At 38.2% G+C, this 26074-nt stretch overlaps 1 protein-coding gene across 1 annotated transcript in view; it reads left to right on the plus strand.

Annotated features, from left to right (window-relative positions):
• LOC127639732 (SH3 domain-binding protein 4-A-like) overlaps positions 1 to 26074 on the plus strand; it is a 39853-nt gene that overhangs the window by 2537 nt on the left and 11242 nt on the right. The window contains exons 2-3 of the mRNA XM_052121917.1: positions 14660 to 14863; positions 15477 to 17857. Coding sequence (XP_051977877.1) covers positions 14743 to 14863; positions 15477 to 17857 — 2502 coding nt within the window. The 5' untranslated portion in view covers positions 14660 to 14742. The remainder of the gene's footprint in view (positions 1 to 14659; positions 14864 to 15476; positions 17858 to 26074) is intronic.

The raw sequence follows: 26074 nt of genomic DNA on the forward strand, positions 1-26074 counted from the left end.
GTGCCTCACTGTAACCCAAAACAAGTCAAAAAAATTTTTTTGTGGTAATCAGTACTATGCCACAAATGCTGTCGATTGAGCTGAACTTGTACTGATCTCGGAATATTCTTTTAACAAAATATGACCTGAAATTTTCTGAATTTAAACCCTCCTAATAGCTTGCCCTATAGACCTCCGTTGTAGGTGCATTACTGTTAATGCAACATCTGTTTGTTTTTACAAATTGAGGCATGAGTTGAAATGATTTCCTGTGGTAATCGACATCATGTCACAGATGTTGACTATAAAGCTTAACATGTATCAAACCTGGAACCTTTTTTCACTGGAGTGCCCATCAGAAAATAATCACGCTATTTGTTATTTGTGTCATGTCCTCTGTATATAAAGTCATACTAGTTCAGCTTAGAACAGCAGGGTCAAAATCACTCTCGAGTCAGATGGCAGTAGACAGGGCATAAAATGCCAAATCGTTTTATGAGGATTTCATGTTTCAGAGAGGTGTCCATCAGAGGAGATTACATTGTAAGTATAGAGAGGCTTTTTGCTGAGTTTATCCTATGGCAAGCAGGCATTAAAATGAAAATGATCTTCATTTCCTCACCCTCATGCAAAAATGTCTAGTTGCAAAAATAGCAAAAGGGTCTGGAAAAATGAATGTATAAAATAATTTATTGTGGTGTATTGTAAGTGAAAGTCAACAGAAATATTGATACTTGACTACAGTAGAAATACTCAAAAACTGTACTTAAGTACAGTAATTTATTTGTATTATACACCTCTGGATATTACCCTGGAAAGGTCTTGAATCAAAGCCAAGCCATCCAAACATCTTAGGACTTTGGTCGGCCATTCGTGTTACGTTTTGACATTATCATTGACACACGAAATTGCAATGGTACCGCACAACACCAAGCAAGCCTTGGCCTGAGCTAATGTTTGCAATGGTTTGCATGAAAAAGAAAAAGTCCGAGTTCTTGATTATATCTTGGCTGTGTCGTATTGATATGTCCGCCCAGACTGTACGCAGCCCAGTTGTTCTAGACACGTGTACAGTAAGTACTCCGCTGTGAGTGTCGCTGCCGCATATGCCTGCCATTGACAATATGGAAGAGTATTGCAAAGCAGTTGTAGTGCATGAAGCAGTCATAAAACTTTTCCATAAGGTCTTTTTCAGGCAGAACCTTATACTTTACAGTAGCCTAGAGAAAGGCTGTGCGCTCGACCATGCATGAGACAAAGAGGCATGCAGAATAACAAAGTATAGCCATTAAGGTGGAAGTATTGGCTACTTCGGTTTTCCGTCACTGTTTTACCCATGAAACAAATTTCAACATTAACACAGTATGCATGTACTGTTCGCATACAGCCCAGTTTTTCTTGACACGTGGACAGTCCTCGTCTTTGCGCGTCATCAACGCATGCCGTATACTGTTCTAAAGACTATTGCAAAGCAGCCATAATGCACAAAGAAGTCATAGAACACATCCATAAGATCTTTCAGTCAAAAGACTATACTTTGAAAGACTGAGCGCTAGACCATGCACTAGATGGAGCGACAAGCAGAAAAACAGAGTATACCCAAGCCATTAAGGCCAAAGTATACTTCAGTTTTACCCATGTGGCAAATTTCGTCATTAGCGCGGTATGCGCATGCTGTCCACGTGTTGCCTGGTTTATCTTGACACATGGACAGTCCTTATATTTGTGCATCATTAATGTAAAACAGTCATAGAAGTGTCCGTTAGGTCTGTCAGTCAAAATAATATACTTTGAAAGGCTAAATGTTTGACCATGCATGAGACGGAGCAGTAAGCTGAAAAATGTATACCCAAGCTTTTAAAGGATTAGTTCACCCTAAAATGACAATTTACCCTGATGCCATCCCAGATATATATGACTGTTTTTATAATTAAGGCTTAAGTATACTTCAGTTATCCACCACGGTTTTACCCATGGGGCAAATTTCGTCATAAGCGCAGTATGCACGTACTGTCCATGTTTTTTATTTGTTATTTATACACATGGACAGTCCGCGTCTTTGTGCGTCATCTGCACATGCGCTTGCCGTGGACTGTACTAAAAGAGTATCACAAAGCATTTGGATAGGGTGCATGCATTGAATGGGAAAAAGAGTATACTATTATATGGCTGAGCACTTGACGGTGCTGGAGACGGAACTGCACACTATACCCCAGCCTTTAGATTCAGCGCAAAGGAAATGAATCAGCTGTCAGTGGTCATGTCACACTAAGCAATGAAAGACTATGAATTGTGGTGTTTTGGATGAAAGAAATCTTTTACGATTCTTAGAATTGGTCTCAGATGTCAAAACCGTGGCCAAAATGGTATAGTGTGCACTGGGCTTTATCCAGAAACTTATCAAACATCACCAAATTCTCTTAACCTTCCCATTGGCTAAACATCCGAAAAAATTAAAAGTGCAGTTGTGTGTTGGGAAGGCAATATGAATGCTGCAGTGTGTCTATTATAGACAGCCTAGGTCATGATACTATGTTTAAGTAAACCCTCTAGCTTCAGTTCAGCTCAGGGTAAGTATTACTGTGAATAACCTAGAATTATATACTCTCTTTTGCTTAGCCTGTGTGTCAAACACAGGGAGTGTATTGTTGATGGTATCAGTGGGTGTCTTTAACTGGGATCAGGACCAAGGCATAGGCGGTTTGTTTTCAGGACCCAAACATGAGACGAACGTCAGTCTAGAGCTCAAATTTAAGCCTATTGTCTCACCTTCGGATCCACTGTGATTCATCAGCCGCAGATGTGTTTATATATAAACTACCCATTTAGATTGTTTTGTGATTGGTGTTGTGACATTATTTTCATTATAATTACCCCCCACACACTTAGTTCTTTTGAATTATGGGGAGAACAGTGACATGTACATGTTTTTGTGAGATTAGCATATATCACCATCTCCACCATAGATTCACTTACATTTTTGATTAGTGCATGCCATGCTTGCATTCTTTTCTGTCTACTGTATTTTCCCTGAAGGAAGCTCAGGGTTATGACTGGGATTCTTGTGCTGTTTGTGTACTATTAGCTGAGGAATGATATTCCAGTCTATGGCAGCTGATTTGCAGCTGGAGGGCTTCATATACACATAACAACAACAAGAGGACAAGGAAAGGGGCAGTAGCTACTCATCAGCCAAGCATTTCCTCTCTTTCTTTCCTCTCTTTTTCTCTTTTCTTCTCTTGCTGTCTACCAGACTCTGACTCTTTGTTTCTCATTTGCTCTCTCTGTCTCTCTTGTGCACTTCCTGTCATAGTATTGTTACTTCCTGTCTCGGACCTTCCCAAATGGCAGTAAAAAAAAAAATCTTTAAACGTATATCTTTTAGATTTTAAACTTTTGATCAAACAAATTTTCTTTTAAACATAGTTCTTTTCAAATTTCAGTTTTTCTGACTTTCTAACAAATATTTTCCAAACTCTTTTTCTTTTAAACTTTCAGACTAACCTTTTTTCTCAAACTTTCTTCCTATCAAATTAACCTTTTCGAACAATCTTTCTTTTGAAAATTTATTTCAAACTTTGTTTTGAAATTTCTATCAAACCATCTTATGAACTCCCTTTAAAACTTTCTATCATACTAACTTTCTTTTAAACTTTTTCAAACATTCTTCCTATCAAATACACTTTTTTCTAACTTTCTTTCAATCTTTCTTTCGAACTTTCTATCAAACTTTATTTTAAACATTTGTTCAAACTTTCTTCTTATCAAATGAACTTTCTTTTAAACTTTTTTCCAACTTTCTTTTTTTTCAGACTTTCTTTCAAACGTTCTTGGCAAATTTACTTGCCTTTTCTTTCTTTTGAATTTTTTTTAAATTTGTAAAGTTTGATCTTTTAAATCTGTCGAGTTTTACTTTTTAGTTTCTTTGTTATACAGTGTTTCTTATTAATATTATTAAATCAGCATAAATTTAATGGTGCTACAACAAAAGGCATACATTAAAATGTATATTATAATTTTTCTTAGTTATAATAAAAATACAAGCTTTATTTTCTTTATGTAAAATGCAATTAAACAAATTTTAGTTTTGATTTTGGGTGAAACATGACCTAGACATGTTCTGGTTTTGTGAGGGCCAATTTATACTTCAGAGTCAAACCTACGGCATAGGTGTTTTTTTTAGCATCTGCTGCTTTTAAATTCTGTTTTATATGAACAATCGAAAACACGACAAAATTATAAATTTACAATTTATAAACTCTGCGCTCTTTTATCAGGTACAGAAGTCGGAACTTTACATAAACCATTGCCAAATACATTTAACTCAGTTTTTCACAAATCCTTGACATGTAATCATAGAAACTGTGCATAGTTCCCTGTCTTAGGTCAGTTAGGATCACCACTCTATTTTATGAATGTGAAATTTCACATTCCCAGTGGGTCAGAAGTTTACATATACTTCGTTAGTATTTGGTAGCGTTGCCTTTAAATTGTTAAACTTGGGTCAGATGTTTTGGGTAGCCTTCCACAAGTTTCTCACAATAAGTTGCTGTTATTTTGGCCCATTCCTCCAGACAGAACTGGTGTAACCGAGTCAGGTTTATAGGCCTCCTTGCTCACACATGCTTTTTCAGTTCCACCCACAAATGTTCTATCGGATTGAGGTCAGGGCTTTGTGTTGGCCAGACCAATACCTTGACTCTGTTGTCCTCAAGCCATTTTGCCAAAACTTTGGAGATATGATTGGGGTCATTGTCCATTTAGAAAACCCATTTGTGACCAAGCTTTAACTTGCTTGCTGATGTCTTGAGATGTTGCTTCAACTCCCTGGCTGATGTCTTGAGATGTTGCTTGAGTATATCCACATAATTTTCCTTCTTCATGATGCCATCTATTTTGTGAAGTGTACCAGTCCCTCCTGCAGTAAAGCACCCCCACAACATGATGCTGCCACCCCCATGCTTCATGGTTGGGATGGTGTTCTTTGGTTTGCAAGCCTCACCCTTTTTTCTCCAAACATAGTGATGGTCATTATGGGCAAACAGTTACATTTTTGTTTAATCAGACCAGAGGACATTTCTCCAAAAAGGAAGATTTTTGTCCCCCATGTGCACTTGCAAACTGTAGTCTGGCATTTTTTATACTGGTTTTGGAGTAGTGTCTTCTTCCTGGCTGAGCAGCCTTTCAGTATATGTTGATATGGGACTCATTATACTGTGGATATAGATATTTGTCTACCCGTTTCCTCCAGCATCTTCACAAGGTCCTTTGCTGTTGTTCTGGGATTGATTTGCACTTGTTAAGCTGCTTAAAGGCAAATTTAACTTTGTGTATGTAATCTTCTGGCCCACAGGAATTTTGATATAGTCAAGAAAAAGTGAAACTACTAAATAAACAACTGTTGGAAAAATTACTCGTATCATGCACAAAGTAGATGTCCTAAGCGAGTTGCCAAAACTATTGTTTGCTAATATGAAATCTGTGAAGTTGTTAAAAAATAAGTTTTAATGATTTTAACCTAAGTGTATATAAACTGACTTCAACTGTATTTGAGTGATGCAGAAGTATAAATCAGCTTTGAGATTCAACCAGATAATCCTTTTGATGCGCCAGTGTCTTAAATGGTATTAAGAAATGTTTAAACTAATAGATTGGCTTCTTCCCCTTTTCTAAAAGAAAAACAAATCTAATTCTCATGCTTTGACATCAGTTAATTAATTTTATAAAGGCTTGTGCTATTTAATGAATGCATAATGTGGCCAAGTGTTTTGATTGTTTAAGCTGCATTAAATACTCTAAAGTGTTTAAGTCACAGCAAACAACTTTAGCTGAAAGTCTGAAACAGTTACATTTTCATGTGTTCAACACAAAATGGTTTTCATTTAATTGAAGAATCCAGTCATTATCATATACGCCTTCACTCTTACATCTGTAAGCTAGCCAAAAGGGCGTTTAAAGTATCGGCATCTGAGAAGGAATATACGACTATAGGTATACGACTGAAATTCAGAAGCATCGCACAACACATGCATTTGAGATAGCAGGTTGTCTGATATCTTAAAGGAGATGGGGAGAAATCTGATTGGCCCTTGCTGTTCTGAAATTTGGCCAATCTGGTGTTTTATTCCTTTTGAATGACCAAGAGATAAAAGTGTCAAAGCTTTTTAAGTTTCATTAATGCTGGACTGCAAGCACAATGTGTTTTTGACTTTGCTTGTTTACTAGGGACCTTAGTACTTGAAATGTTTGGATATACCAATAATGCTCAATCTCTCTGATGTAAATGTTCTTGACTAGAGGTGGCAATTGTATAGAATTCAATAATTCTAGTTTTGTTTCCAGTTCCACTTAATGATTTTGGTTCCTTAAGTCCATTTTTTCCAAATCAAATATTCCATATCTCTTATTCCGATTCAATATTCAAATTCTGGTTGCCCAATTAAGTGGCAGAAAAAAAATATCTCCAAGTTTGTATGGTGCATGACGTGTGAATTACTACACCACCCAGTAATCAAATACACACAACCTTACACAAATATACCCACACATCCCACTGTGACAGGGCGGAGGGCTGGGTCGTGATGCTACACACCTTGCCCCTAATCAGTCTAATCAAGCCTCAGAGAGGTATAAAGGCCGACTGGAGGCTGCAGTGGGACAGAGACCTTTGTGTGTTTGTCTTTTTGTCAAGCTCTATATTCAATATTATTTATATTGTCAAGCCAATTCTCACCTCCTCCTTTCCATTAATCCCTTTACACTTGTGCTGAAATCCGGGAAGGAGGAGGGATGCGTCATAGTAGAGTCCTCGCCACTACCATCCACCCCAATAGAGCAGCCGCGGCAATCTGCCGGAGGACGGAGGAGCCCGGCCACCTGGAAGCGGAGGAACAGCCGCCGACCGCGAGGGGAGGAGGAGCTCCCAATAAACCGCCTGGAGCGGTTACTGCTGCCAGGGGCAGGGGAGACCACTACCGTCCACCAAAAAGGCGGCGGGGTCTTCCGTCCACCAGGGGCTGGAGGTCTGCCTCTGATTCGTCCGGGGTGGCGTGGCTGTCGTACATTAGAGGGTGGAGGAGTGGCCGAGAAACAAGCTACAGCGTATCGGAGAACCACCGGGTAAGGGGCTCCCCGGCCTGAGAGCACAAGGGAGGAACGTGACAGAACGGAGGATGGGGCCGGGTCGTGATGCTACACACCCGGCCCGTAATCAGGCTAATCAAGCCTCAGAGAGGGATAAGGGCCGACTGAAGACTGCAGTGGCACAGAGAGAGAGATTTACGGGCAGCTGTCTGACACCTTTGTGTGTTTGACTTTTTGGTTAATTTCTATATTAAATATTATTTATATTGTCAAGCCGGTTCTCGCCTCCTCCTTTCCATTAATCCCTTTACACCCACCCTTCATGTTTTATTCAATTTCAGGCCACAGTTGGTGTGTAATGTAAAATATGATTCTGTTGCAGTCTGAACATGTTAAATGATAAATGAGAGGAAGTGTATGTATATGTGTGTGTACACTATAATAATTAGGTTTTGCTTTGGTTAGTTTCTGCAGGGTTTCTCCTCCCACCAAGGACTTAACTCGCATGACACACTCACCACATGCACACAATAGAAAATTAGAAAATAAATGATTATGCACTTGCTGGAGCATAATAACTTTACATTTGTAGCGGGCTGTAATATTTTCTTACTAGAGTAATAAAAGGGCGCATATACACACAAAATGTATAGTGATAAAACCTCCCGAAGTCATTAATTTTCAATGAGATAAGTGCTTGTTAGCAACAAAGTTGTGCAGAGTTTGCTAAGTTTATGCAAATTGTCAGTGATGTGATGCGATGCAACGACTCAGCGAAACTCCAGTGATCTATTTGCAGTCCGTTTGAATGCAACTTAAGGCCAGAAATAGACTCTTCACAAGAATGCAAACGCAGATGCGAATGCATAGCCAATGCATTTCAAGCATGTGGTGGTGCTGAACGTGCTTTATTGTGTTGCTATGGCAGCAACAATCCTCAGTACTAGGGCTGGCGAAAAATATTGATTTCTGATTAATTTTCATTTTAAAATTCACTATCCTGAGATCGATCCTTAAAATCCCAAGATCGCTCTTTTCCTCTAAGTGGCAACCCTCTACAATCCAATTAACTCATTCGCAAATGAGACCAAATTGTGTGCTATGTGACTTAAAATGTCTGCAATTAGCTACTGGCAGGTATATATATTTTTTTTATTTATTTTTTTACATTTTACTTGCCAGTGATTTGAGTACTAGATTTTTAGACCTTTCTCTGCGTGTTAGGCGTAAAGGTTTAGTTCTGTTTAATTTATGTCCGAAGATGAGATCGATGCAATATATTTTGAGATCGATGCAATATATCAATATATGAGTGGTATATTTATTTTATTTTATTTGGAAATATTTATTTTATTTTTTTTGCAATGCTTTAATACTTAGCAAATTCAACTGAATCTGAACTTTAGTATACTAGGCATGACTTTAGCAGTGTTTGATAAAGTAAACTTTTTGTGTTCTTTTTTGTGAAGCAAACCTAAAAAACACAATCAGTTTCAGTGTTCCATTTCATAATTAATGGGGACTCAAAGTCAGTCCTTGTAATCCCGATAAACGTCCGTGAAACTCTTGTTGTTGGTAGACGTGCCTCCTGAGGTAAATCTAAGAATCTACGGTTTAAATGTCTTTCAAAGCATTTGGTGGTGTTTTTAAAGATGCACTTGGGTTAGCAATGCTAGTAAAATAGCATTGTTGTGTACAGTGTTTCTTGAGAGCAGTCCCAACCTGACAAAAAACAACAGTTCATTTACAGAGCACTTTGTGTAAGCCTTGGCTAATCCAGACCTCCCAACAGGACTGAAATTTGGCATCACTTTCGTTTGCCTTTTGTAATGGTACATCAGAGGTTTTAAGAGCACAATTCATTGGCCTGAAACACTTTCTTTTTGTGTATTCATGTATGAAAACAAAATTCAGTGCATAATTGAAACAACATGATGTCTTCTTATTCAACTTGTTGTGGACCAGAAATAAACTTTAGGGAACAATTGATGTTTAAACCATATAGGGGCCGTGGCTTGGAGATTAGTGCACAAATTCCAGCACATTGAGCTTTGGTGCTCATGTGGTTGATTCAAAGTTATTTTTGGCACACAAAATTTCCATAAAAGAATGTGCCAAATAAAAATTTACATTTAAATAAAGCATAAAATAAATCACAAGAAAGATGAAATGTGTAGCCCAAAACTAGTCTTGCAAGAGTCTGACAAATCGGCCTTGTCCAAAAGATCCCACTTAATCTGGGAAATACAGTACATTTTGATAAAGTGGCTTATTGAGTCAGACTCCATTTCTCAACCTTGCCAGGTAAAATGACCAATTCACATAGAGACGATAAATGAAGCCGGTTGTTTAATGGATTCTAATTAATTTAGACTTTTATTGCCACTTTGAAATATTAGCTTCAGCCCACACACCCATGTATTTCACCTCAGTAAACCTTTTGTTTTAGAGTCCATACTGGAGTACTAACGGGGGTAGCGGAGGGAGAAATGACTTCGCCCTCTGTAGAAATGGAATGTATAAGCTGGTAATATTTACCAAGTGTTTGGATGCTATCGCAAATCAAACTAGCCTTATTTTCCCAATTAGCTTGTGAAAGAAATATAGAACTCCTCAAAAATATCTTCAACCAGACAATGCTGGTTTGCTGGTCTCCCAGCCTAGTTAGTCTTGTCTGTTGGCTTATTTTTCAGGAGTTTTGGGCATTTTCAGTTGGCCAGACTAGGAAACGAGCTAAGACTGCCTGAAAGTAGCTAAGGTTTGAACCAATTTAGGCTCGTTTTAAGCATTTTTTTTTTTATGCAGGAATATTAATGGAACTTATAATAAAATTTTATTTCCACAGGCCATAATGAGCCACCTTATCACAATTATTTCCCCAATGACCACGTTTTGGAACTGTAATTATAATAATTCAGTTGAAATGGTGTTTTAATGGAGGGCGTAAGGACCGTTTTGATATGAATACACATGGAGGGTAGCAGTACTGACAAATAATGTATTTTATCAGTTTGAAGTTGCCTGAAGGACGATGATTAAGAAGTAGTGCTTTCATGTGAACTCACAAGATTTGAGCAAAACTAACAATGTGTCTAAGAGAATCTAAATTCCTAGGCATCCGGCTTGAAGTACCTTTGACTCATCTTATATGAGCTGCGTAGCACAAACGAGATAAACAACTGAGAAGCATTACCATTGTTTCATGATGTAAATGGAACGGTTTAAATGTCGTTCTGTGAAGAAACATGATTGGAGTGTCTGGCTCCTTCTAATTTTTTTAACATGTTGGATTCTTGGATGCTAGTTACACAAGTATTTGCACTCAGCTCAAGCTCGATATCATGCATCATTGCATTCTGAAAGACCACAATTCATTATGAGACACAAGTTTGTGTTGCATTCTCATTGTTGCCACAAGTGGCGCCATAGCGGGCATTAGCATAAGCTGTCTTTTACTACGGATAGTTTTCTCTTTTATGTCAACTACTGTTATGGCGAAGTAACAGTTTATAGAGAATCTTGCTGAACAATTTAGCCAAAATCGGCATGTTTATAGCTAGCTACCTCAATAGTAACTGTAAGTGGTGGGTAGTAATGCACTACATTTACTCCGTTCCTTTACTTAAGTAACTTTTTGGAAAAACATTTAAGATTAAGTTTAATGGTGGGTACTTTTTACACTTACTGAAGTAAATTTCTAACATCCAAAACATAATTTTACTTTGTTAATTACAAAAGGCAACTCTGGGGGGCCTGGTTGCTCAACGAGTATTGACGCTGACTACCACCCCTGGAGTCGCGACTCCAAATCCAGGGCGTGCTGAGTGACTCCAGCCAGGTCTCCTAAGCAAACAAATTGTCTTTGTTACTTGGGAGGGTAGAGTCACATGGGGATAACCTCCTCGTGGTCATGATTAGGGGTTCTTGCTCTCAATGGAGCGTGTGGTAAGTTGTGCGTGGATCGCGGAGAGTAGCATGAACCTCCCGTGCTGTGAGTCTCCGCTGTGTCATGCACAGCGAGCCATGTGATAAGATGCGTGGATTGACAGTCTCGGAAGCAGACTATGAGGATGTACTAAGTAGTGAGAATTGGGCAATCCAATATTTGGAGGGAAAAAAAGGCAACTCTGTTGCCCCGTTGAGTACTGAGGATTATTACCGTAATAGCAAAGCAACAGTGCACCTTAAATATGTTCAATGGGACAGCGTGATTGAAATGCGTTGACCAAGCATTCGCATCTGCTTTCTTGCGAAAGTGTGTTTCTGGTTTATTTCATGACGTGTACCCATGCAATGGTCACATTAATCTCTAAATTGCTTTATCTCCAGAGGCTGGGGCAGTAGATGCTAGAGGAAGAAAAAGGGTTTCTAGGAACAGAGACGGAAAGAGAGACATAGGGTACACACCACTCTTTAGTCAGTAGTGTGCCCCAGGTGCTGTTGTCAGAAATGATGATTACATCCTTGTCAGTACTTTAGGTTCCTAATCCATCAATTGCTCTTGCTCTGCCTCATAATATTGCTGCTGATATGAATTTGGAGTCACAAATCAAACCATGCAAGACGTGGTGTTGTGGAGCATAAAATGAGATCTTTGTTTTTGGTCCTCCAAACTTAAATGCCCTTGAGTCTTATTTTTGGTGCATCAAAGTTAAGTGACCCTAGAGACCTTGAAATCGTTTATTGATCGAATTGAGCCGAGGGAAGCCATTGCCATAATTTTCACAATTTCATATTTCCATCTACATCCTTGAATGCACTTTCTCCATCTACTGACAGCTTCTGATGGCCTGATTTATGAATAACTTAAAATCATGAGGAAGGCATTTTTGGGTCGGACTGATGGGAACTTATAAAATGCCAAATGGTATTGGTGACCTACTTCATGGCACTTATTAGTAGATAAATGGAAATTGACATTCAAAAGGGGTTGAGATGGCAATAAATCCTTTGGAAAGAAAAACCTTTGTGTGAAAGGTTTTTAAAAATGACATGCCAAAGATGCTTTCCTTCTTTGAAGAGTTCATCAAGCCATTAAATAACAACGATGAAAGGACTTCCCTCCAAGACCTTTATCCCTTGATGGATTTTTAAAAAATATCTTTCAACCTTCACAGAGCCAAAGAACAACACATAATGTTCAAATTCATAGTCAGCATTCCTTCTAAAGTGACTTTTCAGTGTTGTTTATATAACTAGAAGTTACTTTTGTATGCAGCAAGATACATTTAATTAGGAGTGGGTAAAAATATTGTTTTTTAGATTAATAACTATTTTCATTTGAACGATATCGTTTCTTAAGTCCCAAGATCGATCCACTACAATGAGAGGAAATCACTCAACAAAATGTTGCGTTATGCGACTATGTTTACATTTCATTCACCAGTAATTATGTAGTTTATTTGTGAAGTGTTCAGCAGAGAGATGCTTTCACAGCATGTTGAGAGTAAAAGTTGTTTTGTGTTTAGTGTCCAAGACGATATACGCGCAACCCAAAGTGATGGCGTAGTGGGCTAAAGCACATAACTGTTAATCAGAAGGTCTCTGGTTCGATCCCCACGGCCACCACCATTGTGTCCTTGAGCAAGGCACTTAACTCCAGGTTGCTCTGGGGGGGATTGTCCCTGTAGTAAATGCACTGTAAGTCGCTTTGGATAAAAGTTTCTGCCAAATGCATAAATGTAAATGTAATACCCTTTCTGTTCATTATAGTCAGTTGATGATAAAAAAAAAAACATTTAATTCTTATCATGCATAGCACAGATGAAGTCGTCCATACGAGTCCTCTCCCATTAACATGCGTTCTTCTACATACGCTCTTTACAGAAATGCAGTTTTTGGTTAAAGAGACAGTAACAGTTCAACAAATCCACATAAATACTTGTAAATGGTACAAATTATGTAATTTAAGAATAAATATGGAACAGAAATAATATTTGAAAGATAATATTTTATTTATTGATTGAATACATTTATTTGCTCATTTTTAAAAAGCCAAAATGTGACTGTTGAAAAAAGAATACAATATAATTTGTAAAATTTATATTTTCCTAATGTACCTAGTTAATAGGTCCCCTGTATAATTAAAGGTATTAGCTGGGAGATCATTTATTTTATATGTAAGTAAAAGGGACATCATAACTGAAATAAAGCCATAAGAATTGATATTGAATCAGAATTGAATCGAAACGAGAGCTTGTGAATCGGAATCGAATTGAATTGGGAAATCTGTACTAATACATTTAATAGGATAGTTCCCTCAAAAATGATCTTTTATGATTTACTGCATTTTCCAAACATGTATATCTATTTTTCTGTTCTGTAGAACTCAAATTTCATTCATAACTTTCTGAGGTAAATTGCCTTTGGAACTCTTTATCAGCTAACATACACAGAGTAAATCTGCCCCTTTTGGCCTTGTTTCATATACTTTTCATGCTTGCTTGATTATTTAGTTCGATTAATTATAGCTTGTTTTACATCTCCGTGTTGTTTTGCATGTCTGTCACGTCAAGGGCAGATTAATAGCTCTCATCATCTCAACAGAAGTTGAAGCAATCATGCATGGAAATTGAGTTGGATTGCTCCCCCAAAGCCAAACTGTTGCTCCCCTTAAGAGACCGTAAATCATCAGAAAAAATATAGCGCCTCTAATCCACAACAAGCGAATATTGATCATTTTATGTGGCACCGCAATAATTTCCAGTAGAGAAGTTTTTGCTTTGTGAGGTTGTTAACTGAAACCATGCTGTCACAAGAAAATATAATGTTCATTTTAGGATGGTATTTATAAATTTGCTTCGCTAAAATGTAAATGTACATACTATGTGATTTTGTTGTATACTGTATAGCTTTATTATGAGTATTTAAACCTGTGTTTTCTCATGCTGAATTGAATGATTGTAGTTTTTTGCCTAATCTAGAAGATTACAACCACTATTTATTTAAGGTTTTATTTACAACATCTTATTTTTGTATGTTATCCTAGTAAATTAACTTTAAGCTCTGTTAACTGTCTTCTGAGTGATTAAAGTCAAGTAGACGTCAAAGTAGTTGTTGTTTGAAGGTCAAAGATAAAGTAAAAGATGGCAACCCATTCTTATGGCTATGTAATATTGATTTCTCATCTGAAGTAACTTCCTTTACTCTCCTCCTCTTAGCCATAGATGTTACCTTAGTGAAACCATGCAGTATGACAGAATCAATTGAAATTTACAAAGAACAACATTGATGCCAGGGGACAACAGATATTTCAAACAGAATGAACCAGTATGTGGTAATAGCATTTGTTTTGAATCCTAAACCAACAGTTTCTCTCAACAACAAACATACAACTGTGCATAAATCTCTGCCAAGATTAAGAGTAATAAACTCAAGCTTGTTTTAATCTTCTGCAATACATTTAGAGTTACATCTTGTCCCAGTTTGTCCTTTTAGTTATACCCCTCTAATCTGTTGCTGCAATCTCTCTCAAGCATTTTGTCTTAATGATCCAATAATCTGATTGCAGCTCGTGTCATTATACTCCATGCGTCAGGCTTTTGTCGTTATTCACAATGCTAATCAAGATCATGCCTGTCCTTTTTTGTTTCCTCAGCAAGGAAACAATGGAAAACTGCCAGTGCCTAAATGTCAGGTGAGCCATGGTGAAATAGCGCCATAACCAATGCAAGGGACAATATGGCCGCCCACAGGATCAGAGTAACAAACAACAACAATGTGCTCCCGAGATGTAAATCAGAGGGCACCCTCATCGACATTGACGAGGGAGTGACCGAGGCAAGTCTCTTAGATGTCAAAGGTCAGTTTATTTCACTGCAAATTAAGGGATAATTCACTTAGAAATTAAAATACAATCATTATTTCTCAGCTACCTTCTTGTTTGAACAACAGAATTAAAATTTTGGGTCAACTAACTAATGTTGTATGTAATTAGTGACAGTGTACCAGCATATGTATCTAACATAATTCTGTATTTTCAGCAGAGCAGATTTATTAATTAATTAATATTCTGGTGTCACCATTGCCTTCTGCTGGGATGCTTTTTCGTCTCACTCCATCCCTGATGGATCATTTTTCACTTTAATAAATAGTACTTTTTGTGAAGTTTTACAAGTAAAAGAAAATAACTGGTTTACATATGTCCTAAAAGTAAGAATAATAATAAATACATTCAAACTTAACTTTTCAAGATTCAGGATTTGTTGAAAGTTATGTGAGAGTACCGAATCGTGAATTCAGTACCATAAATCTAACCAAATCATTAAGATTTTTATAATATCACATATTAATAAGACTTTTGTTTCTCTGATTAATCAAATAAATAATCAAATATTAATCAATTATCAATATAATCATTAGTTGCAGCCCTAGAATCAGTCATTATTAATTTTCATTTTTGTCTTCCCTTGCAGTGCCTTCTCCCAGTGCCTTGCGTTTGGCCCCCTCAACTTCTTTTGGGACCGCACAGGAAGTAGTTGCCATAAAGGATTACTGTCCTTCAAGTTTCACCACTCTCAAGTTCTCCAAAGGTGATCATCTGTTTGTGCTGGACACGTCTGGTGGGGAATGGTGGTATGCCCACAACAATAAGGAGATGGGATACATTCCCTCCACATATGTTCAGCCAATCAACTACAGAAACTCTTCTCTTAGTGACAGTGGAATGATTGACAATCTTGGGGACTGCTCTGAGGAGGGAGCAAAAGAGTTGGAGTTTCTGGGAGAGTGGACTGGATTGTTCCTCAAGCCGTCCCTGCCTTATGACAATAACAACCCCTTCTCCATGCTCTCGTCAACCAACCCTTTCCTTAATGGATCCATGGTTGACGTTCTTGATCAGAACAGCAATGACAAGACAAACCAATGCAACAGTTTGGATTTGCTTTTCTTTGACTCCTTAGCGCCTTCCGCCCCCATTTCCAACAACACAACCAGCAGCAATAGCAACTCAAAAGGTTACAGAAATAGTGTCTTTGATGGCTCATCCACCAGCCCTGATCTTGAAGCCTTGCAGATGCTCCGCAAGGACAATCCCTTTTTTCGGAGTAAGAGGTCTTATAGTTTGTCAGAGTTGTCAATCTTACAAGCTCAGTCAAATCCTCCATTGCCTTCATCTGGGTTTTTCTCTGGACTTAAGGCTCCCTCACCAGAGCAGTTTCAAAACAGAGAGGACTTTAGGACGGCGTGGTTAAACCACCGAAAGTTGGCACGCTCTTGCCATGACTTGGAGTCCCTGGGGCAAAACCCAGGTTGGGGTCAAACACAACCAGTAGAGACCAACATTGTCTGCAAGTTGGACAGTTGTGGAGGGGCAGTCCAACTCCCAGATACTAACATCAGTATTCATGTTCCCGAAGGCCATGTTGCAGTAGGTGACACTCAGCAAATCTCAATGAAAGCTTTGCTTGATCCTCCCTTAGAGCTTAACAATGACAGATGTTCCACTGTCAGTCCTGTGGTTGAAATCAAACTTAGTAACATGGAGATAAAATCATTCATAACCTTGGAAATAAAAGTATCAGTGGCGATTAGGACAGATCAAATTGCAGAGGTTTTGTGTGTGAGAAGTGATTTTAAAGATGGACCGTATTCCCCGGTTCCACAAGCTTACATTTACGGTGATACGATTCAGGTTCAGCTACACAATATGGAGCCATGCATGTATGTAGCAGTTGTCGTCCAGACTCCGCATGTGTCCTTCAATTCAACAGTTTGGGATAATATGTTAAAGAAAGTTACATTGGGGCTCTATGGTCCCAAGCACATTCATCCATCTTTTAAGACTGTGGTGGCAATTTTTGGGCATGACTGTGCCCCTAAGACTCTACTTGTCAGTGAGGTTGGGAAACAAGCAAAGTCTACCCCACCTGTTACCCTACAACTGTGGGGTAAGCACCAGTTTGTCCTTAACAGACCTCAGGACTTGCAGATAGGCATGTACTCCAACATGTCGAACTATGAGGTCAAGTCAAATGAGCAGGCTAGGATTGTCCGTGGGTTTCAGGTAAAATTGGGCAAGGTGAGCCGGCTCATCTACATGATTACTTCTCGGAATGCAGATGAGATTTCAGACTTCACATTACGTGTCCAGGTAAAAGACGATCAGGACTACATCCTTGCGCAATTTTGCGTTCAGACACCACATCCGCCCCCTAAAACGGGGATGCGGAACAATGGCCAGAGGAGGTTTCTGAAGAAGAAGGAAGTCGATAAAATCCTTTTGTCTCCATTGGCCATCACCACCAAATACCCACAGTTTCAGGAGCGCTGCATCACTAACTTGAAATTTGGCAAACTGATCAAAACCATTATCAGGCAAACCAAGAATCAGTACTTGCTGGAATATAAGAAAGGGGATATTATTGCCTTACTCAGTGAGGAGAAGATCAAACTAAAAGGACAACTATGGACCAAAGAGTGGTACATTGGATACTATCAGGGAAAGATTGGGCTTGTACATGTCAAAAATGTGCTGGTCTTGGGAAAGGTTAAGCCCATATACTTCTGTGGGCCGGATCTTACAACCACAATTCTGATCGAGCAAATCCTAAAGCCCTGCAAGTTCCTCACCTACATTTATGCCTCTGTGAGGACGATACTTATGGAAAATCTGGGAAACTGGCGAGCATTTGCTGATGCTCTGGGCTATGGGAATCTTCCTTTGACATATTTCTGCCGGGCAGAATTGGACAGTGAACCAGAGAGGGTTGCCTCTGTGCTGGAGAAACTGAAGGAAGATTGCCTGAACATGGAGACTAAGGACAAAAAATCTTTCCAGAAGGAACTAATGATGGTAAGCTTTCTACCAGTTTGTCTGTAAATTTGTGCAAATTGGATAGTTTGCCAACTAAATATATTTTGGATAGGAGTGGGAATAATAAGGGACCTTGCAATATGATATTTTATTGTTATCTAGGTTGTAATATTATAATTCAAAACTGTGCTATATTGTGGTTTTTTTTAACACTCATGTTTCTCATATATCTTCCTTGGACTAATGTAGAGCATAGACACGTCAGTGTCAGGAAAAACATAACGAGGTAGTAGCGTAGCTTGATTCCAGTATGTTTTTCATTGCAATGTGTAGCTGTAAAAAGGGTCTATACTGACATTAGGACTGTGCTAAAAAATCAATTTGGCAATATGTTGCGATATTTATTATTGCGATATACTACATAGATTTCCAGCAAAAAAAAAAAAAACGATTTAAAAAAAAAAAACACTGTGTGAACTACAAGCTCCGTTCATGTTGATGTCGCAGTATGACTAGCTGCCCAGAATTGGTCGGGTGACATTTTCGGTAGAGTGAAAAGCTGGAAGCAGCATGGCAGATGCAGCTGACAAAATGACAGCGACCCCTTCAAAATATAAAGCCTATGTTTGGGTGCACTTTGGTTTTTTAAAAACAAACCTGGGAGCATGGACTTGGATAAACCAATGCAATATGCATGCTTTGTCACGCTGCTATAAAATATTCAGGTAACAACCAACTTGCGAGCGCACCTTGTCAGACGCCATGTAGATACAACGTTACAACAGCCTGGATAACGCCACTAACAAACTTCCATCTACCTCAGCTCGAGTCGTTGGTGCATTTAGTTTGTCGTGATTTGCGCTCCTAAAGTGTCGTTGAAAACACCAGCTTCAGGTATATGGTTAACATCATGGAGCCATGCTATGTAATCCCTACTCGCAAACACATTACTGCGGTAGCTGTGACCAGGATGTATGAAGAGGTGAAGCAAGTAGTAAAAATGTCTCTTGGCTCTGCAGAAATAGTGGCCCTTACGTGCGATGGCAGGAAATCAAGAGCCACTGAATCTTATGTTACGATCACGACGCACCACATCAATGAGGACTAGGAAGCAGACGAGGGCAATGCATGAGAGCCATACTGGCAGTAACATCGCCAAGCTGTTGAAAGGAGCATTAGAGGAATGGGACATAAAAAGCAAGGACCCCACTATAGTTACAGACGACGTATCAAACATGACCAGTGCAGCTAGTTGGTTTGCTACATTTTAAATGTTTCGCGCATACCTTCAATTTTGGCTTCACAGCGCGCACTGCAGCTAAAACCAGTCGCCCGATTGCTGGGAAGTGTGAGAAGAATAACCAGCTGTGTACTGCGTGAAAAACAAAAGCTGCTAAATCTGCCTCAACACAAATTGCTCATTGACATCATTACCAGATGGAATAGTGCTCATGACATGCTGCACCGCTTCTTAGAACAGCAGCCAGCCATCCATGCTGCCCTCCTCTCAGCTGAGGTGAGGAAGACAGAGAAGGAGATCTGCACCCTCAGTGAGTCAGACATAAAAGCTGCTGAAGAAGTGGTCACTGCTATGAAGCCCATGAAGGTAGCTACACTTGTTATGTCAGAGGAGACCACTCCAACACTATCAGTTTGATTTCATTTATCATTGTGATGTATTAAGACTACCCAGATCGTACACAGTAACTTGTATTTCAGCTCTGTTTTAAAATTTTCCGTGAACTGTGCAAAATGTATCATATCGTGATCCATGTATCGTGATACATATCGTATCGTGAATTCCTTGCCAATACCCACACCTAACTGACATCCTTACAAATGTGGCAAGTTTTTTCGACTTAATGTTGCATTATGTTTTTTGTTTTCTCGCACAAATAATTAATGTGAAAATGTTTTACCAAAAATATTAGAATAAGAGTTATTATAATTCTTGGTACAGTTTTGGAAATGCAGTATTGTGATACTTTGAAATATCATTTGTCACTCCCCTCTCCCTTTTAATTTGGGGGTATGTTTGCTTTGAACAAATTAAAGGCCCTTCCTTCAATTATAATTATTGTAAGTGTGGCTGCACAGCGCTTGATTTAGACCCATTTTATACAGTCCAGCTTATCTGTCTTTTCTCCTATTAATGCTAAGGCTAATTCTAATGAGAGTGCACTTAGCTGTCCTCTGCTGTCTTTCTTATCTATACAGCTGAGGAAAAATCTGCAAGTTCAGCAGCTGGAACCTTGCTATTCTAGCTCACATTCTGACTGAATGAAACATTGTGCTTGTATTAGATTTGTTATCATTGGGTACAGGTTGTTCAGAGTTGCTAACATGCTAGCTGCCTCTGTTTAATCTACATAGTGTCCAGGGAAATATCTTCAGGTAATCCAGACTTGTGTTGTCAGAAATTAATGAAATGTTTGAAATGTAGCATTAGCCAGAACGTTTCTACCTTCTGGATGTATTCCATTAGCTTTGACCGATATCCCATTTATAAGTAAACGGGTTGGTGTTCCAGTTCTGTCAGGTCAGGGCTTGCAGATCTAAGGGGACAGTGCATGGAGACAGATATGGCCATATTACTAGGTTGTGTTTTGCGATGGCTACCTTTCAAAATGCCACCCTTGCTGATTCAGATAATCCCTGGTCTTCTGATCATAAAAGTGTTATATTCCTGACAGGAATCTTCATATTATCTTCCCCTCCACAACAGACAGAGGTTTTGTTCGAAGTTAAATTATTCAAGATTTGAGTGGGTGGTAAGTGTTTGTTACAGGGGGCAACACCTCGGCAATAATTGCATCTCTTGAAGAGTGTATCTGTATATTGCTGTTGGCTGAAAGGGAGCTTCATTGTTTCCACTTCGTGCTTCAAGAGCCTAGACATTTATCAAGTGGAGATGGGGCTATTATTCCCAAGCCCTAATGTCAGAGGATAGCTGGTTGTCTTCTGTAGGAGTTATTCGATTTTGAAATTACAGCCTGTGGTCCCTGAATGACACACGCCCATTTCTTGCCTCATTTTTGCCATTATTTAGCCATTTGTGCGTTTGCTAATTATGCCCAATGGTTGTCAGTCTGGTGACATTTTGAGCTGCTCAGACAATAAGATCGAAGAATAATAGAAGTAGTTAGACTAATACGCTTCTTTATTGTAATTTAGCTATTTTGTGTGCTGCTGCCTCAGTACCTTTTCTTACAGATAGCATTCTATGCACATACAAATGGGCTTAGCCTAAAATCCCACTGCAAAAAAATATTTTCATAAATAGCATTTAGTTTCACACTTGTTTCCCAGTAAAACTATCCAAAACTCCTTAAAACAAGATACATTTAAATGAGAAGTAAATTTGTGTTCAGACTTGTTGTGAAAGAAAAGGCTATATCTATTGTGTTAATCTTCCATTGGGACATTTCTTAAAACTAGAATGAAAAACTATTTAAAACGGGGTAAAAATGTATGACTTTTCTTATAAGTGGAACTCTATTAAGTCACATATGACAGCTTGCCACCCTTACTCAGCAAGCTGTACAGTATGTTTCAAAAGCTTGTATGCTAGATGCTTGGCTAGACCTGGAAGATTTCAAAGGCTGTAAGATCTTGGCAGCTGCCTCAGCCATATGTAAACACTCCTAAAATAAAGCTATAAAGCCTGGGGCACACTTTGAGGCCACCAGACTGCTATAAAAATGAAGCAATTTTAATTTATTTGTGCTTGGTTTAAATATTTGGTGTGTACAGAACCACAGTTATCGCCAACTAACACTCAGCCACCTGCTTAGGATTTGGACAGCTTCTTTGTGTAATTGTCAGTCACAAAAATCAAAGCACACCAGTGTAAGATAGCATGTTTATGTTTGTTTGTGCTTTGATGTCACTTGTAGCTATCAGTGGAATAATTGTGCTCTTTTATCTCTGGCTATTTTTAAGATGACGTAAATTTGTTCTCAAATCGACCATTCGCTAAGCCGCGCTTTACAAACGTTACTGACCTTAGCAATGTTGCCATCATCCATATCCTAATTCTTTGCTGTTTTTATTCACATTTCTGCATAATTTACTGAAATTAATTAGATTAATATAGACAAATATATACAAAATATTTTGTAGAATTAGAGATTATTACTAGTGTGTGAAACTTGAGTTGTAACTGAAGCCACTTCCATTTATTTTGGCGTTATAAAAAGCCTCAATTCTGCTGATTTATATGCTGGCAATATACATTATATCATCATATTGTTAGCATTAATTAGTCTAATATTATCCCTACAACAAACACAGAACTCAACATGGCGACTAAATTTCACACTATGCAACTAAATTGTTATTAGCCATTGGTGAGTAAATGTTAACAATTCACTCGTCAGTGAATGAGTTGTGTAGTGTTGAAGCACCGAGACACTTTTACTGAATAAAAAGCAGGCAATAAAGACGCCTAGTCTTTCCCTGCATGCTGTGGATCGTGAGCATGCAGGAAAACACATTTGTGTCTCATTCAGTTGAACTAGAGACTATTTAGCAGAGACGAGCCACTATTTAAATCAATGGGAGAAATTGGAACGCCCAACCAAGAAGCTCTCGCACCCAACGGTAAACGGATGTAGAAAGGAAGTCCCGCCTTACAGTTAAAAGAGCCAAACACCTTTTAGATACAGACATCGCCTGTCAATCAACTCGCTAACGTGCATGCGTATTAGCTATACAAGCCGGGAAAACTGCATGTTTTAGCGTAATATGAGGTCAAGAAGCACAATTTATGATTCCAATGTAATCACATTTTGTTGCTGATTTGAAATATATTCTTTGATCGTATTCTTGACCAACTGTTTTTGAGATTTCGGTGTTCCCACATTCAAATAGATAGGATCTGCACTGGCATGAGTCAAGTCAAGTCCATTTTATTTGTATAGTCCCTTTCACAGCACACATCATTTCAAAGAAGCTTCACAGAAGATCAGACATTAACAGAAGATAAAACTGTTATGCCTATAATGTCTATGAGTCATCATTGTGTAGTTTGATAAAATACGATTTTGAATTGTGTTTAAAAATAAGTAATTAAATAATAATTGTATTTATAACACCAGTGAGCAAGCCGATTCCCATGAGTCATCCCAACTAAACCCGAATAAATGAACAAGATGACTGGTGCATGCATTAAAATCTACTTTGTGTGTGGATTGTTAAAAACAAATGAAGATTAGAAATAAGGTTTTCATAATAAAACCTCATTGCCTCTGATACAGAAAAGCTGCACCCCCGTGAGAGAAAATAGAAAGCTCCCACACGAGGCGTCCGTAACGTGTCTGATGAACATAAGCATGAACAGCAGGTAGAAGTCAAAGTGCAATCTGTCATTTAATGCAGGTGGGGCTCACTGATCTGAATTAAATTACAGTTGAAGCCAGAACTGAAGCCTGCCTTGTTGCTTTTTACCCTGATGTATTAACATTAAGACTTACTTTTTTTTCTGTTTCTCATCACAAAAAACATTCAGTGCTATTAACAAAAGATCCGGGGCTTCATCACTATCAGCCAGGGTCTAGCGACACCACTGTTTGAGTTATATCGAAATAATTGGATTCTTAAAATGATTTTAATTATTTATATAGAATGTGAAATTTGTACATTTTTAAAAAGCTAAAATGTGATTAAGGTAAAATATATAATGTACAATATTGCATACTATATAGCATGAAGTCATATATATGAAGAGGCCCACTTTCTCACTTTGCTTAATGTCTTCTTCATTAGTATTATGCTACAACAAAAGTCTGTTGAGTAAAAACAAAAATGTTGTATCCAATGGTGATTATTTCTCCAACATGACTGTAGATGGTTGAAAGGTCAAGCTGGTCATGTCGACAGGTCATTCATTTCGGAGGGTTCTTATTTTCTTTCCTTCTTTTTTTTAAATCAAATATTTTCTGTAAATTATTTCCCTAATACTCCAGATGAGGAAACACCTTTAGCTCAAGGCACTCAGTCAAGACTTTTGTGCTGCCAATGGTGTATCTTGTCAGATGTAATCTATCTGAAAACCAGGTAATGGGAGGATGCCAATGAGAGCCAGAAACCATGAAAAATACAGCAGCCATGACTCGTTTCTTTGGCATGTTGGATGGTGTGATGCATTGCTTGTTAAACACCTGAGGTGCGATCACATCATTCCCTGAATTGGAAATTAATGGGACAGAGTTAGCTAGACTGAAATGTAAATATCAAAGATTAAACTCTGTCGGGAAAGATTAAAGGCATTTTTAGTATCCAGTGTAAGTTAATGGACTCGAAAAAGAAAAGTCTCACCATCACCGTTTGTTGTTCCAAACCCGTAAGACTTAATTTTTTTCTGTTGAACTTTATTCAGTTTCAGTAGCTTTCCTGGACACTCTTTTCCACATTTTGTGCTCCACCATAAAATGATCATAAAAGTGGTCAAATAAGTGGTTGACTTATTTTGCACTATATTTATAGTCTTCAGAAGCCATAGAATAGCTTTGTGTGAGCAACAGTCTGATATTTTTGTCGCTATTTGCTGATAATATTCTAAATAGGCCTAATAAAAAGGTTTTAATTGAATAATTGAAGTGCTTTAAAGGAATGTTTCAAGTTCAATACAAGTTAGTATATAATCTTAGTTTTTTTTTGGCCCCATTCACTTCCATTGTAAGTGCCTTACCATAACTGCATTTTATTATTTTACTTATTTTGTTGTTGTTAGCAACATTATGCCACAATTTGTATTGACTGAGCTTAACCTGTATTGAAACCAGAACGATCCATTAATACAACATCTATTCAGAGTTAATAAAAAAATATTACATCTTATATAATATGCCAGCCAAAATGCAGAACAAATCTGATATTATGTATTTTCTCTGAGAGGTAAAAGCCTTTCAACTGGAGAATAAAACCAGGCTCAATATGCTTGTCACAAGAGGAATAGAAAATCTTTGCTGGGTTCATTTTATTCAGTTTTACAACTAGGAAAGTAAATCTTTCGTCTTCCTCCCACTCTTCGGCTCGCCTTCCCCTGCTGTTTCCTTTCTCTTCCTTTTTTCTCTCCATCTCTTTCTAAACTAGTATAATACAGGAAAGCAAAGCACATAGCTAAACTGTAAAAAAAGATATGAGTGCTGTCACAGTTCTGAAGCTCACAGGTCAATTTCAGCTGTCAATCATTGCTGTCAGGTTATCTCCATAGAAATGGACGATATTGTGCTGAGGGCGAATGGTGTGCCAATCCTATTTGAGAGACATGCATTCAGTCACTATTCTGTCACAGTTACTATTTTTTTAGTGATTGGAATGGTTCCTGTTAACCCTGAAATTGGTTTCTGTGCTGATTCCAGGTCTAACTTAGGCAACCTTAAGGATCTGTTCATAGTGTTATAGCAAGTTCTGTCCAGAAACCGATGGTTATTTCCATAGCAAACACAGTGCATTCCCCTAACGTTAGTGTATGTCTCCCATTTTGTTTATTTTTTGTGTACACTAATACTTAACCTTCTATAAATGCTCTATGTAGGGTTTTTTCCTATCCATAAATGAATGTAAACTTAGCTCTCCATTAAAGCATACTTTGGAAAAGGATGATGGTAGGAAAGGCTGACAGCTAAATAATCAAGGGGCACTCCCCCCACCCCCAAAGCATACAACTGCCCCACCAAAGATCGAATCCTACTACCGGCCCTGAACATGACCAGAGGTTGTTATGAGCTGTAATTTGAGAAGTCTGTTAGTAGGCTACAAGATCCTGATAAGTCAGGTGTCGTCCTTGAGCTATTTGAAATAGGTTACCGGTTGCAAACATGGCTATACTGAGGTTCTGCATTTAATTTCTTTCTTTGTCTGGCTGTTTTCAAAATAGCTTATCAACATACTTTTATTATTATGTTTGCAGTATTTAGTACCTACTGTGTAATATGTATACTGTGCATAGTATGCACATTTTTTGTATCCATAGAAACTACTATAATCAAGCCATTTGGCACTTTGTTTGTTTGACCAGCCCAAAATTGACCCAACCAATGGTGTGAATTTGGTGCGGCATTATCTTTTTGTCCAACACAACTTTAGTTTCACTGGTTCTTGACGTGGTGTTAGTGGCTACTAGGCAGTTTATTCCAATGTCTTTGTGCAATATGGTTACATAAACAGAGGTCTGAGCTTTGCTCTATTTCAAACAGCATTGTCCATTCTTCTTGTAGTTCTGATTCAGCAGACTAACTTCATTAAAACGGT

Source organism: Xyrauchen texanus, chromosome 48, assembly GCF_025860055.1.
Source record: "Xyrauchen texanus isolate HMW12.3.18 chromosome 48, RBS_HiC_50CHRs, whole genome shotgun sequence".
Lineage (NCBI taxonomy): Eukaryota > Metazoa > Chordata > Actinopteri > Cypriniformes > Catostomidae > Xyrauchen > Xyrauchen texanus.